The 15,360-nt window shown below is 41.6% G+C and overlaps 1 protein-coding gene across 4 annotated transcripts in view; it reads right to left on the bottom strand.

The window, feature by feature from the left end:
- The window catches only part of CA10 (carbonic anhydrase 10), a 639,702-nt gene continuing 624,563 nt past the window's right edge, over positions 222-15,360 (bottom strand). For 3 of the 4 annotated variants that reach the window (XM_021067240.1, XM_021067242.1, XM_021067241.1), the window contains 3 exons: positions 5,734-5,888; positions 3,248-3,422; positions 693-1,531 (listed from right to left, as the gene is read on the bottom strand). In XM_021067240.1, coding sequence (XP_020922899.1) covers positions 1,509-1,531; positions 3,248-3,422; positions 5,734-5,888 — 353 coding nt within the window. In that variant the 3' untranslated portion in view covers positions 693-1,508. Of the gene's footprint in view, positions 1,532-3,247; positions 3,423-5,733; positions 5,889-15,360 lie in introns of all 4 variants that reach the window. The other variant, XM_021067239.1, reaches the window with a different exon arrangement.

The raw sequence follows: 15,360 nt of genomic DNA on the forward strand, positions 1-15,360 counted from the left end.
TAATTTGGCCACTGAATGAACATCCAAGTCCTCCCTTCCAGCAGCTAAGCCTATATGTTTTCTCAACAGGGTATTAATTACCTGACTCTGGGAATGACCAGACAGGCTGTTCTGGCGGCTCTGGCTGCCCTGTTGGCCGTAATGCAATTGCTTGTGGACACAGCAGGACTCAGAGGCCTCAGCAGGGGAGCATCCTCCTCTTCAATAAACTCAGACAAGGGTACTGGGTAACTTGTTAAACACATTTATTGATTTCTTGACAGTAACCAAACACAGTGAGTGACCATTATAAACAAGAAAAGAAAGGCATTCATTTATACTTTGTGAGATCCAGCTGCACCTGGAGAGAAAAGACACCCCTTTCCCAGGAATTTACAAGGCAAAGTGCATTCCTTCAAGGGAACATCATGGTGGGGGCAGGGGTGGCGTGGGTAGTGGCAGTTTTGAAACGCAAGAAATCTGTTGCCTGCTATCTCAGGCTGAAGCTCACCTTGTATGAATGATCAAGCCATGGAGTGGAATTAAAATTAAGCTTGCTTAGCAAATGCATTCCTGATTGCCACAAACTCAGTAAAAACTGGCTGCAAATGAACAAAACATGTAGATCAAGGAACAAGTGAAAGCAAAGAATGTAGTTGCATGGAGCCAGGGCTTAGCCTATAAGGAAGGAGAACAGACCAAAGCCAGAAAAATGAAATTAACTCGTTAAACACATTTATTGAGCTGTTAACAATAATCAAACACAATGTATGACCTTTGGAAAACAAGAAACAGCAAATGGATCAATCTGATCTTGGCAAATCCTACTACAGATATGTGACGAAGAAGGGCAATGATTCCTTTTTTTAATAGTCTGTGGTGATATATATACAATGTGTATCTCTTTGATGTCTGTCCTTGTTTTCTTTTTAAATTGTTGAGTAAACAGAAGAATCATGATCTAGAAATTAGTGTCCTTGTCCAACTTTGTTCTGCTTCACTCGTCACCAGCACCCTCAAAGGATCTTAGGACACTATCCGAGATTACTTGATGCAAAGAACAGAGTCCTCTTGGTGCTGTCAGAACTGTGTTTTCACCTCTCTCTCTTTTGGAAGAATTTTGTATGTACAAAGGCTGAACAGTCTCATTGGGTGGATTTATTTGTTCAGGAAGAGAGTATCAAAATTGTAATCAGGCTAACTGGTTATTGTCTTTTAAGACTTCTTATGAATGAGCCTTTTGTTTCTGAAACTTGATTTCCCATCTTGAAGGCTGCGTGAGTGTAGACATGTTGGCATGTGTGTGTATGTATGTGTGAGTGCTTGTGTGTGTGTTTGTGAGTGTGTGTAAGAGATGTGTTCCTCTGCCAAGGTTTTTCAGACATTTTTCATGAAGAAAGGGCCAATCCAAAGAGTGAATGAGGCTTGAGGGAGGGAAGGAGAGAGAAGAAAGAAGGGGGACAGTTTAGGTTACGTCAATTCACAGTTGTAGCATTTCACTGAGGTGGGATTCTTCTTGGCTTAGTTCCCTACTTGAGGAGCCATTCATTTACTGGAAAGAGAGAGAAGAAAAAACAAAACAAAACACACAAACAACAAAGAACAAAGCAAAACTGGATTAATTCACACACAATTTGGGGGGCTTACGCCAAAGGGGAAGGAACAGTTTTGAAAGTACATGCTTACTTCCACGTATCCCAACTAGTCCCTCCACTTTCTTATGAACCTCTAGGCCTGAGCTATCCAGTATGGCTGTAACTAGCTACAGATGGCTGCTATAAGTCTCAATCAAGTAAAACTAAATAAAATAAAAAAGTTAGTGGCATCGTCATACTTGCCACACTTCAGATGTTCAATAAGCCACATATTGGGCAATGCAGATATAGAACATTCCCATCATCTCAGAAAGTTGTCACGGATGGCATTGCTTTAGACCAGGGGTGGGCAATTGACAGCCTGCAGGCCAAATCTAGCTGTGATCTGCTCTTGCAAATGGAGTTTTTTTGGAACACCGCCACACCCATTTATTCACATATTGCCTCTGGCTGCTTTCACACTACAACAGCAGAGTGTGGCAGAGACTGCATGGCTCACAAAGTCTAAAATATAAACCATCTGGCCCTTTGCAGAAAAAGTTTGCTGACCCTATTCTTTGGCTGCAAATTCTGCCTGGACAGGGTCATATCTGTCTTTATCACCACAGTATCCCTATCATCTAGCTAAGTGGCCAGCACATAGTAGGTGAACAATACAGAGATGTTGGATAAAGAGAAGTCTCAATGAATAAATGAGCTGAATATTTATTTGTCTGGTAGTTCCGGCTGGAAGGGAACAGAAAATTATAGTTTTGGCACTCTGGGTGTGTTTGAGAGAGAAAAATAATGTGGTGGAAGTAGGAGAGATAAAGAGGGGGGTAGTGGTGGCAGCTGCCTGGTAACATCCATAGTCCCCACATTTAGGCAGCACATTATTGCTACAAAGGGCTTCCCCATCCAGGCTCTCATTTGCTTCTCACAACAAGTCATGAAGTAGACAATATAGGGACTATCATGAAAGCAGCCAGGTCCAGAAAGGTGAATGATTTGGCTGGGTTTGCATGGCTTGTTAATGTCAGAACCAGGCTTGGAACCTGGGTGTCCCGACTCCTGGCGGGGGGCATCCCCACAACACTATCCTGCCTCCACCTTCCTTTCCGTGTTGAGGGTTTACTACAACAATCAACAGACACTTAGCATGTAGGAGGAAAGAGAGAGGGATGGGCATGAACCAAAGGGTTATGGGAGGTGGGAGGCATCTTGAGTTCCCCTTTAGTAGGAATTATAGTCACTTCTAGGGAAGTAGCACTGGAAAAAAGATGCATTCATGCACAGACATCATTGGGTCCCGATGCCCTGGAATCCAGAGATATTTGCTCACCTTTAGGGTGAGCTATTGTATATATAACTAAAAGGTCTAACGCTTCTAGCTGTCCTGAATTAACACATAACCTTGGGAAGATCAACCTCTCTGGGCTCCTCTGTAAAATGGCAATAAAAAGCCTGTCTTGCCTGAACCAGAAGAGATTTAAAGATTCAATCTCTATCTCTGTCTGTGAAATACAGGCTTTTTCAATAGAAAAGCACCATGCAAATGGAAGATGGTAGTTTTACTGTCACTTATAATCATAATTCCTATAATGGGTGTTAATGCTAGGCCTTTTCGAGCAGGTATAAGCAGGAAGAACTGGATTCTGGCCTGTGTCCACTGTCCTCAGAGCCACTGAACCCACCTCTATACTGAAGCTTCTGGGCCCGGTTATTTGGACAGTCCTTCCCTTGTAAACTGAAGTTGATGTTGGTGCGGATGCAGCGGTTGTTGAGAGGCTGGACGGGCCTGAAGTTGTCACTCATGCTCAGAAAGATCTGAGATGGTTGATTCTGGCTGAGCAGGCGTAAGGAATGCATCTGAGGAGAGAGAAACAGATGTGAGATCCACCTGTCCTCTTAAACGTTCTAGGGAAAAGGTAAGAGCATGCAGACCATGGCCAACCCAGGCAATGCCAGCTGTGTAGGGAAGGGCCCTGAGCCCTTCAAAGACTTGATCCATGGGTTCACTTGTACCCACAGACATGGGGGGACCCTTGGTTCTAACTCACCGGCTCCTGTGCACTGCTGGACAAATCAGTGATTCTCTCTGTCCTCACGCATGCTGTCTATTGAAGATGTCCTCTCTGTCTGTGGAAGGTGTTCTCTCTTCTATCTCTTACACCCTCAGTTCAATAATTCAGGGGATTATTCCCCCACATGGGTATTACCCAAACTATAGTGATTGGCCCAGGGTTCAGAGATAAACTAAGTAGGATTAATTCGGTTCCTTTTCCGCCAATATGGACTAAGAGCTGGACTAAAATATTTGCAGCCCCGTTCCCCCCAAGACTTTAAAGCTAAGGAGGGCTTTCTAGTAGGATAGGAAAACGAAGCCTGTGTGCAGGAGGGAGCAGGAGAGAGCAGAAAGAAAGGGCTTCTGGGGATCTGATTTCAGTGAATGCTTGACATCATGTTCTGATCTTAAATTCTATAAGATGCTTGGTATCTCTTGAATAAATCCTTTCTCTAAGTTTAAGTTATCTGGAGGAGGTTGCTTGTCACGAAAAGAGCCCCAATCAATACAGATAGAATCAGGCACTTCAAATTGTTCAAATTGTTGTCGGGTGGTAAGTACATATCCAGTAAAAGAGATTGGATTTGCTTCCTTTGCTTATCTTTCCTCTGAGTTTTTATAGACCCTCACAACAATACAATGACAGAGTTAGAACAGACTCAGGTAATTTAGCTCCCTCATTATATAGAGGAGAATTCACTTCACAGAAGTGGGGTGACAGGCCTAGGAGCACATAATGATCCATTAGCAAAGCTGGCCTCAGAGGCCAGATCTCCTGGTTCCTCTGAGAATACGAGAATACTAGCCAGCCCACCAAGGAATACTGTCAGATACTCTAAAAAATCCCACATTCAAATGTTTGTGAAATGCTACATATCATATTGCCTCTTCTTGGAGACTGACATATATATTATAATTCTAAAGTCCTGAGGATTCTCCCAGAAATGAAATGTACTTAACTCTTTATTTTTAAATTTAATTTTTTTTTTTTTTTTTTTTTTTTTGCCTTTTTTAGGGCCGTGCCCATGGCATATGGAGGTTCTAAGGCTAGGGGTCAAATAAGAGCTACAGCTGCTGGCCTACATCACAGCCATAGCAACACAGGATCCACACTACAACTCACAGCAATGCTGGATTCTTAACCCACCTGAGCGAGGCCAGGGATCAAACCTTGGATTCATTTCCATTGCACCACAACGGGAATTCCATACTTAACTCTTTTTAAATACAGCTTCTCCAAACATATTGACCATACCATCCATTTTGCTCATTTGCCTTTTTTTTTTTTTTTTTTTTTTTCTTTTTACGGCCACACCTGTGGGATATGGAAGTTCCTAGGCTAGGGGTTGAAGGAGAGACACATCCGGGCAGCTCATGACAACATCAGATCCTTAACCCACTGAGTGAAGCTAGAGATCAAACCCACATCCTCACATACACCATGTTGTGTTCTTAACCCTCTGAGGCACAATGGGAACTCCTCATTTGCTTTTTGAACACTAGAGTTGTAGAGCACACTTTGGGAAATAACTTTCCTTTCTCAGGATGCATCTATAATTAGTTCAGTGTTTCTAGATACTCATCCTTTAAACATAGGTGTGATGAGCTGAATTGCATACCTCTCAAATTCAAAAGTTAAAGTACCTAGTACCTAAGAATGTGACCTTATTTGGAAATAGGGTCATTACTGATATAATTAGCTAAGATGTGGTTATTGGGGTGGGCCCTAATCTAATATGACTGATTGGGGTAGGCCCTAATCCCATATTACTGGTGTCCTTATTAAAAGGGAGACTTGGACAAAGAGACAGAGACATTGGGAGAATGCCATGTAACAATGAAGGTAGAGTGAGGTGATGCTTCTACAAGTCACGAACACCAAAGATAGCCAGAAAACTGCCAGAAACTGGGGAGAGGCACAGAACAGATTCTTCTTCACTCCTTCAAAGCAACTAACCCTGCAGACACCTTGATCTTTGACTTGAAACTCCAGAACTGTGAGACAATATGTTTTTGTTGTTTAAACCACCCAAGCTAATACAACAGGCAATCCACAAAACCAGGCAGTCTTCACCTCATCTTGCCCAATAGCTGAAAGACCACAGAGAAGCTTACCTGCATCCTGGTTATATAGACAGGTTTGTTCATTATTATCCAGCTTGCTGTCTCATAGCAGGGTGGGATAGTCATAGACCCATCATAAGTAATGAAACTAGAGGTCTCTGGATATAGTTCCTCTATATTAAGTCCCTGTAGTAAATATGCGTCATCTAGAGAAAAAAAAATAAGAAAGACTTAAGAATTAGGATTCTGAGGAAATGCTGGTGTTGTGGATAATTTTTTCCTTTTCAGATTCTAGAAGACTAACTATCAGGATGGGATGCAGTAACAAACAGCCCCCAAATATCAAACACTTTAAACAAAAATGTTTATTTCTTGCTCATATACATGTGCAACCTAGGTCAGCTGAGAGCTTTCTCCATGTCGTTGTACATTTTCTGGGACCCAGGCTCTGAGGGTGGCTGCTGTCTAGACTCTGGTGAGTCACAGTGACAGGAGGAAAAGCAAGAGTGGTGGAACATATTTTGGCTTTTGAAGCTCCCATCCCAGAAGTGGCATGTGTCACTTCTGCTTACATTTTGTGGGCCAAAGAAGTCACATGGCCAAGGATGACATTAGAGATTCAAGGAAGCACATTCCTCCCATAGGATGGAGTAGTGAATATGGATGAACAGAAATGGGCCCCACCACAAAGACACCAGGGAGACCCAACTCTTTGGTTATGGTCCCTGAGAACGGGACCCATAGCCTTACAGTTATAATGAAATGCACCATTAAAGGCTTTATTTATTACCTTTGGAATGGATAAGCAATGAGATCCTGCTGTATAGCACTGGGAGCTATATCTAGTCACTTATGAAGGAGCATGATAAGGTGAGAAAAAAGAATGTATACATGCACGTGTCACTTGCTATACAATAGAAAATTGACAGAACACTATAAACCAGCTATAATGGAAAAAATAAAAATCATTATAAAATAAAAAAATAAAACTCTAGGACCTGTTAAAATATTGCCTGGTCACTGTTATTATTTATTAACACTGCATAATTAAAAGAACAATGAAAAAAATACTTTTAGACAGAAAAGTAAGTCAGGCCAAATCCTACATGAGATTCAACAATTAAGGTCAACAACTGACTTCATTTTTGTGGATCCCCTCTCTGTCAGGCCCATGCAGATAGCCTTTTGTCTTACACCCATTTGAGGTATTCATGCTCATGTATCTTTTATTATTAAATATACTTTTTCAATTATGAAAGTGACTTAAGTACATATCAGACTATATGGAAAAATGACAGAAAAGAAGAATAATAACTCTGATCACGTAAAACAATTTTCATTAACATTGTGGTATATTTCATGCTGATTTTTAAATTCAATGCATTGGTGCTATTTTTATAAATTTAAGGAGTACTTGAGAATTCATATATCAATAAGTTTCAATGAACATCTCTCCTCCTCTCCTCATGACCCACCCCACTTCTTTCTGCACACTCTTACTTTCTTTTCCTGGATTCTACTTTTTTTTTTTGTCCTTTGTCTTTTTAGGGCCTCACCCATGGCATATGGATGTTCCCAGGCTAGGGGTAGAATCAGAGTTGTAGCTGCTGGCCACGCCACAGCCACAGCCACAGCCACAGCCACAGCAATGCAAGATCCGATCCATGTCTTGTACCTACACCACAGCTCAGGGCAATGCCAGATCGTTAACCCACTGAGCAAGGCCAGGGATCAAACTCACGTCCTCATGGATACTAGCCAGGTTTGTTAACCACTGAGCCATGACTAGAACTCCTCTCCTGGCTTCTAAATCACCTTAGTCAGAATTTCTATTTTTCTGGCCATTCCTTCTGTTGCTGGATCCCAATTTTCTACCTGATTTTCTCAGTGTTGACATTTCCTGAGTATCATCCCAAGGCTCCTTTTCCCCCCTCAGGCTATATACTCTCATAATAAATCACCTACATTTGTGGCTTCTATTGCCCTCTTGTACCCCAGTGATCCCTGATTTGTGTCTTTGGGGGTCTTGCACCTGCCAGCTTGCCATGAGTGTCCACCACTGTGGCTGACCCAGGGAGCCTGGGCAACAAATGACAGGGACCCAAAGTCTGGCTGGCAAGGGGAATGAGACCAGCTCCTTCAGTCTCCCTAGGTTCACATATGTAGTCTCATCCATGTGTTCAACTGCCAGTGGGAAAGGACTGACTCTTTGATGGTTGATATAGTCTCTCAAATTCAGTATTGTGCACGTATAATGGTTAAAAAAGGAGTTTCATGTACAGCTGGAACTTCACAGCATCCTAATGAGATTGGCCAGGCATATAATAATGTCTTCATTGACAAGAAACTGCAGATCAGAGAGGCTGAGTAACATGCCCAAGATCATAGTGCTAGATGGTAACTACAGAGTGGGAGCTGGAACCCATCTCTCCTGATTTCCATGTCAGAGTCATTCATTCAACAAATATCCACTAAGCTTCTTTCTGCACTGAGCTCAGTGTTAGGCTCTGAGCGTGGACCAGTGAACAAGAATAGATGCCTGCCTTCATTCTAGTTGAAGAGACAGACAACAAATGGCAAAATTAATATGTGCAGACCCTAATAGCAGGTGGTAATAAGTGCCCCCTGGCCCCAGCCCATGCCTACCTACTGATGCTGAGCATTGCTAATCCATTTTCCCGGGCAGAGGCCCTTTACCACCCCCATCTTGTCCTCCAGAAATTGTTAACGCAAGTTTCTCTGCTAAGAAAGAACCATCTTTGCCAGGAAAATTCCCGTCGTGGTGCAGGGGTTAACGAATCTGACTAGGAACCATGAGGTTGCGGGTTCAATCCCTGGCCTTGCTCAGTGGGTTAAGGATCCGGCCTTGCCTTGAGCTGTGGTGTAGGTTGCAGACATGGCTCAGATCCCACATTGCTGTGGCTCTGGCGTAGGCCAGCAGCTACAGCTCTGATTAGACCCCTAGCCGGGGAATCTCCATATGCCGCGAGAACGGCTCTAGAAAAGGCAAAAAGACAATAAATAAATAAATAAATAAATAAATAAATAAATAAATAAATAAATAAATTTCAGTGCTCCATTGCTTGTACAGAATTAAGAATAAGTCAACTGGTTGAAATGATGTAAATAAGACCACTATTTGCCTGCCATATCCTCTCCTGGCCTCTGCTTACTCATCTCCAGGGCTCTGCCCACAAGAGAGGCTAGTCAAGCTGGATTTGGAGACCAACCTTAAGAGAAAGTTCTTTCTTCCTCTTTCCATTCAAATGTTTCTACCTTTCTATCAAAACACCAGGGAATCAGGAGAAGCTCAAGAGAGACATAGTGATTGGAATATGGCTGGGCTGGGTCTGTATTCTGCCTTATGCAGTTGGATGTCTCTAGGACAAAGCTGTGGTGCCCAGAGTACACACTGGTGTGATGGTTCTCAGGAATTAGATCAGGTGCCAACACAGGAAGCTTATGTTCGTCATTTGGCTCTAACCATTTCTTAAACCCCTAGTATGTGTCACACACTCAGCTAGGGTACAGGTGAGCAGCACGTAATTAAGTGAATACAGTAAGAAGCCACAGAGACAGTGATATATATCTGCACTGGGTATACTGAGAGGTTGTCAGTTCTGCCTGGGGGTGGGACTGCAGAGGATTAATGTAGGAGCTGACCTGAACTGCATCTTGAATGACAGGAGGTAATCAGTGTGTGGCTCGTAGGGGGTGGCTGTCAAGGGCACTGTAGACAGTCATGCTGGAGAAAGCTGAAGACACAGAGAGCAGTGCACACTAGGGATGGCTAAGATGTGAGCAAGATGCAGGGGGAGGGGTGTTGTTAGAAATAAGGTGGCGGGGGTGGGAGTGGGGATCAGGACAGGCCACAAGGTTCTTCTCTCAGTTTGGTGAGAGGGCTTCATCCTGTAGGCAATGAGGAACTGCTGAAGGGTTTTAAGTGGAGGAGTAGCATGATCAGATTTGCACTTAATGATGCTTTCTCTGATGGTGACTTGGCCTGAAGATTAACATATTGAATGAGAAGAGGAAGCATTTGGCACATCTTTATTAAAGGTCAATGTGATTAGTTTAACCAAGCTTGCATTAGGAGCATATTGGGTACTCTAGCATGCTGCTATTATCGTATTTTATTTTATTAGGGGTGGTGGGGAGGAGGGAAAAAGTAGAATGAGGGACATCCCAGGCATGACTGGAGTAAAGAAATAGAACGATTATGTTTTTCTGAAACTATAACCAGCCTCTGCATTGCATCCACATTTGAGGAGAGACAGAGAGAGAGAGAGAGAAAGAGTGTGTGTGTGTGTGTGTGTGTGTGTGTGTGTGTGTGTGTGTGTGTGTTGGGGGGGCGGAGACAGGCCAGGAGCAAGAGGTTATGTTCATGGTTTAACCCACATAGCAGGGTAGCAACGTCCTTCCAAAACACCATTGTGCTAATATTCCAGACTCCACTGCTGTGGCCCTGCCAGGAGATTTCTCTTCACCTGTATTGCCTGTGAGGTGTACAGTGGTTCTTAGGGAACATGGCAGCTTCTACCTTCCCTCAGTCCTCCTTCACCAGTTTGTTCTTTCCATGAATCTGCTAATATGCATACTTCACCTTTGCCCTTTTTATTTCCTTGCACTGTAGAACCTGGAAAGACCCAGTGTGAAGAGAGTGAACTTTGACCTCATACAGGAGTCTGAGTGCTGGTTTTGCTGTTCACCATCTCTGTGACCTATGATAAACAAGTAACAATCTGAGCTTCAGTGTCTATATCTATAGTATGCAGATGGTTGGAGCAGGCATGGACTGAAGGGTTATATCTCCCCCAAATTCATATGTTGAAATCCTAACCTCCTCAATGTGAGTATTTTATGAGGTGAGACTTTTGGGAGGTGATTAGGTCATGGGGGTGGAGCCCTCATGAGTGGGATTAGTGCCTTTTTAAAAAAATCCCAGTTTGCCCTCTCACCCTCTTTTTGCCATGTGAGAATTCTTATTGAATTCTACAACCCAGAAGGTTTTCACCAGAACCCAACAATACTGTCACCATGATCTCAGAGTTTTATCCATCCAGAGCTATGAGAAGTTAATTCTGTTGTTTATAAGCCACCCAGTCTATGCTTCTTTATTATAACAGGCCAAACTGACTAAGAGTACTTGCCTCACAGAGTTGTTTGAGGAACAAATGAGATCATACTTTTCAAGTACTTGGCACAGGCCCTTGCCCGTGGTTAGTACTCACTGATGCTGGTGTTCTTGGTCAGCTTCCCCAGGATAAACACTGCTTGGCCACAAGGAGGCCTCCTGGCTCTCCCCTGTTGGGTTGGTGTCTTCCTTTTACACTAAATTTACTGAATTAGCTTGCTGGTAATAACTTACCTATTTGAATGCCCCACTAAACTGTGAGATCCTTTGGAAGAAGGACTTCCATCTTTTATCTTTGATTTCCTAAGCCTCAGCAAGTGGTCCACCACATAGTGGGTGCTCATTAAACATTGGTTGCATGAGTAAATGACATGTTTTTCTGCCCAACAGCTTTATCTGCTGGTGGTTCAGGGAAGAAAATAAGGGAGGAGGAGGCAACATCATCTGTCAGGTGATGAGGAAACGTCTCAGAGACTCCACTCCATACCATTTTCTTAAATACATGCTGCCCACCACTACCCCCAATATGTCATATCCAGAGATCTCAGGGTGAGACGGAGACTGTTGCCTATCTCCAAATTGTTTCTATGCCAAACATGCCTGTACCCTTATATTTACATTGCTGAAAACATGTAACACTTGTCCTCATGACTCACCACTCTGCCTCAAAGGCCACCATTATATCACTGGTCTATCTTTTGAAGGATTGAAATTTGAGAACCACAAGCAACCTTTTTATACCTTCTTTACTCCCCATGGAGACTTGCTTGGTATATTTAGCAGGAAAGAGGCAGTGTAATCCAAAAAATGTTTTCAGCCCTGGTGTCAAGACACACTGGGGCATCTTCCATGGATGACCATGTCAGGATATAATTATTACCCACGGACTGTCTTGTCCATGTAGCAGCCAGCAGAAAACCAATGGTTTGTGCAATTCAACATTATCCTTTGGGCATTGTAGACAGAAAGGAGCCCAAGAACTAATGTTCTGGAGGGTGGATTCTGCTCTCCAAACTCTCAAGTCTCTCTTCATTAGTAAAGATGCCAGAGCTCTAGAGATCAGTTGTTTATAAACAGAGAGATAAAAATTTGGGGTGAAGCTTAGAGGCCAGTGGGGTGATCATGATGCCTCTACTTGCTTTAATGATATTTATTGAAAAGAAGTGATGGCATGAAATAAATTTTCATGGATAGTTATATAGAGAGATTATCTATCTATCAGCTATCAGCTATCTATCTATTTATCTATCTATCATCTATTGTCATCATCATTTAGAGGTCAAAGCTCTGGACTTCACACAGGAGTCTTAATTTAAGTCTAAATTTGAATTGTGGCTTTGCTAGTAACTTACAATTTTTCATAGATAAGTGTCTTACTTGTGGAACCAGAACATTCTGAATAATTGATAAAGTCATCTTCAGATTAAAAAAATAATCTATAGACCCTCAAATATCCTTCAGAAGAAACCAGCTTACATAGACAAATTTATCTTTAGTAGGTCAAATTTTTGGCATGACAGGGTTGTAATTTTTTTAGGTGTGGACTATATCTTTACACTACAGGAAGACCCCTTTGATAATGAATAGGTATAGAATATTTATACACAGTTTATAGCCCCATCTTATTCTTCCAAATGACTGGAGAAGTTAATAGCTGTGCTTATGATTTTATGACATGCTCTTGCAGACTCTATGATTTATCTTATATGGAGTTCTTAGTTACACACTGTCAAGCTGACTTTTTCTTTCTTTCCTTCTTCTTTTTTAATTTTTTAATTTTAATTTTTTTTTAGAGAAACACACTGTGATGAAATGCCTAGGATCACATAGTGGGGGAATCTTTCTCTTAGTCTGAGCTTCAGTAGCATCCTCGGGTAAATGCATTGTGTTTGCTTATATAATGCTGATGAGATTTAACACCGCCTGGGTTCCTGCTTATGAAGTTCCCATTCAAAGGGAATGATGCCAGTGAGAAAAAGGCACGGCAGTTCCAGAGATCAATACTGGACTTGCTTCTGATCAATATGAAACTCTTTGGCAATTTTCTTATATGGAATGACATTTCCTCTTGTAATCTGAGGCTAATTCAACTGAAATGAAAAAGGCAATTACTAAAGAATAAAGTAATATGATTTTTCATTTTACACAAACAAAAAATGAAAAAGAGGGCCTCTGAGAATCGGGTTCATGGAGGTAAGATGCTCCTTTTCCTTGCTCACTCTTGTTACTCCTTCTACTGCAACATGGGAAGTGGTGTGCTGCATTTGGCACTCTGTGAAAACATTTCCAAAGCCATTCATTTGAAATGAAAGTACAAGTTCAATTAAGCATAGAGAAAGGCACCAAGAACAATATGCTTAAACTCCCTGGTGATATTTCATCACATTTAACACTGTGTTCCTCTGAGAAGCGGGCACACAGAACACTTCCCAAGGAACTGAGACATATAAGGCAGTTACAAGTTGCTGTCCTTGCCTACACATTCTTCTTTAGCCAGGGTTGGACTGGGGGGTTTAAGCAAAGTTTTAAACAGGCAAGACTGAAAAAAGATGTTTTAAAGGGTTCGCACTGTTATAAAACACCATGTTTAAAAGTTCTCCTCTAAACCTTTATTTCCTTACTAGAATATATTAAGACAATAATCAGACCCTTTTAAATTTGGAATTTATAATACGTCAGGTTCTTATGGGACTGAGCTCACCATTTTATTTACTATCTAATGTAATGAACAAAATTTGAAATCGAAAAAGAATGAAGCTGCTAAAATACTCCACTGTCCCAGGACTCTGGAAGAAGGTGTTTACTTAACATGTCATGTCGCTCTTACCCATCTAAGAAGGCTCTTTGCTTTCTGTTAGTCACTGGTTTCACCACTTGAAAATATCTTAAAATCTCTTTGAAAAAATAATGCCATCTCCATGAAATCAGGTGAATATACAAATGATAAGAAAGTTACCTTTTATATAACTGGGGCTCTGTGTCTGCTTATTAAGTAACACAAGCAAAATGGAAGGATATTGGCATTGTTCCAACACACTACATTAAAAAATTAAAATACTTCAAGTAAATTACCAGTATCTCCTCAAGAAAACCCATTCAGAAAATCCATTTTTCAATGTCACGATTTCAGTCTTGACCCTTAATCTGTTGAAGGGAAATTTAACTTTAATAAAATGGATTTTCTCTAGAAAACTTTCTAAATTCAGCCTGCAATTAATTCAGGCTAGTCTTTTTCATTGTTGGTCTGGGTTAGTGAGAGTGTTTTATAAGATTTTCCCAGTCATATGAAATCCAAGCTTTCAAGGAAAGTAGAACCTCACTAGGCTATTACTACCCACTTCCTGGGTTCACACAGAGGAGCTGTGCTCCATTAGCATAAACAAGCTCTGTTTCTTTTGTATCCTGTGTTGTACTGTGTTCACCTCGAAGATAACGTTTATTTAGTTATTATAGTGACCTGCCTTTACCCACACACCTTAGGATAGTTTAGGAGCACATATTTATTACATCCTTAGTTTATGCCAGTCATTGTCCATGCAAGTGACTGATTGCCTTGTTTAATCCTCTTCCCAATCCTCTCAATATAAGTATTAAATATCTTCATTTTATTGGTGAGGAAATTACCTCAGAGAGGTTAAGAAACTTGCTTGAAGTCACACAGGAAAGAAGTGGCAGAAGTCCAGGCTTTAGTTTTATCTCTTTTCACTAGAATACATTGCGTCCCATAAGTATAGTGGCTTTTACCAGTATGCTGGCTTCCAAAATTTTCAGTCCTTTTGGCAAGATTCGTCCTCTTTCCTACTTTTATGGATTCCCTGGCATTGATTTTTCTCAACTGGCTCACTATAATGAATTTGCATCATTCCTTTTATTCTCCCTAGTCATCTAATGTACGTTCAAATCAAGCAAATGGATTGCATGCCCACTGGCTGCCATTTTGTGGTGATTTCACCCTGTGCTTCCATGCTTACTCCTGCCTCCTTGCACCTCCTCAGCTGGTTGATGAGACAGACACAGAAGAGACTCTTCTAGGATACGATTTAAAAATATCTTTAGAAATAATTTACAACCCTAAGTCATGGGGATCTGAGCTGCTCTTTCGAAAGTGAGATTATGTCCGCCTCTCTTCTCTATTTATTCTCAGTCCCATGATTTCACCCTGGTTTAAATGCCATCTGGATCCCAATGACTTCCACATTTATAACTGTAGTTCTCTCTCCTGAAATCAGACTCATATATCCAACTGCCTACTCCACACCTCTTCTTTGATGCCCATCTCAAGCTTAGCATATTTGAAACTTCTGATTCCCTTCCCACTCATGAATATGCTTCATCCATAATCTTCCCCATCTGTTGATGGAAAAATATTCCTTCCAGTTGCTCAGGCTAAAAGCCTTACAGTTACCCTTCATTCCTCTTTCTCATATCACACACCTGATCTATCAAGAAAGCTCTTGGCTCTTCCTTCAAAATATATCCACTCATTTCTCATCACTTCCTACACATTGGCCTGGTCATGATCAACATTGCTTCATCATTTGGAT

Source organism: Sus scrofa, chromosome 12, assembly GCF_000003025.6.
Source record: "Sus scrofa isolate TJ Tabasco breed Duroc chromosome 12, Sscrofa11.1, whole genome shotgun sequence".
In the NCBI taxonomy this organism is placed as follows: Eukaryota; Metazoa; Chordata; class Mammalia; order Artiodactyla; family Suidae; genus Sus; species Sus scrofa.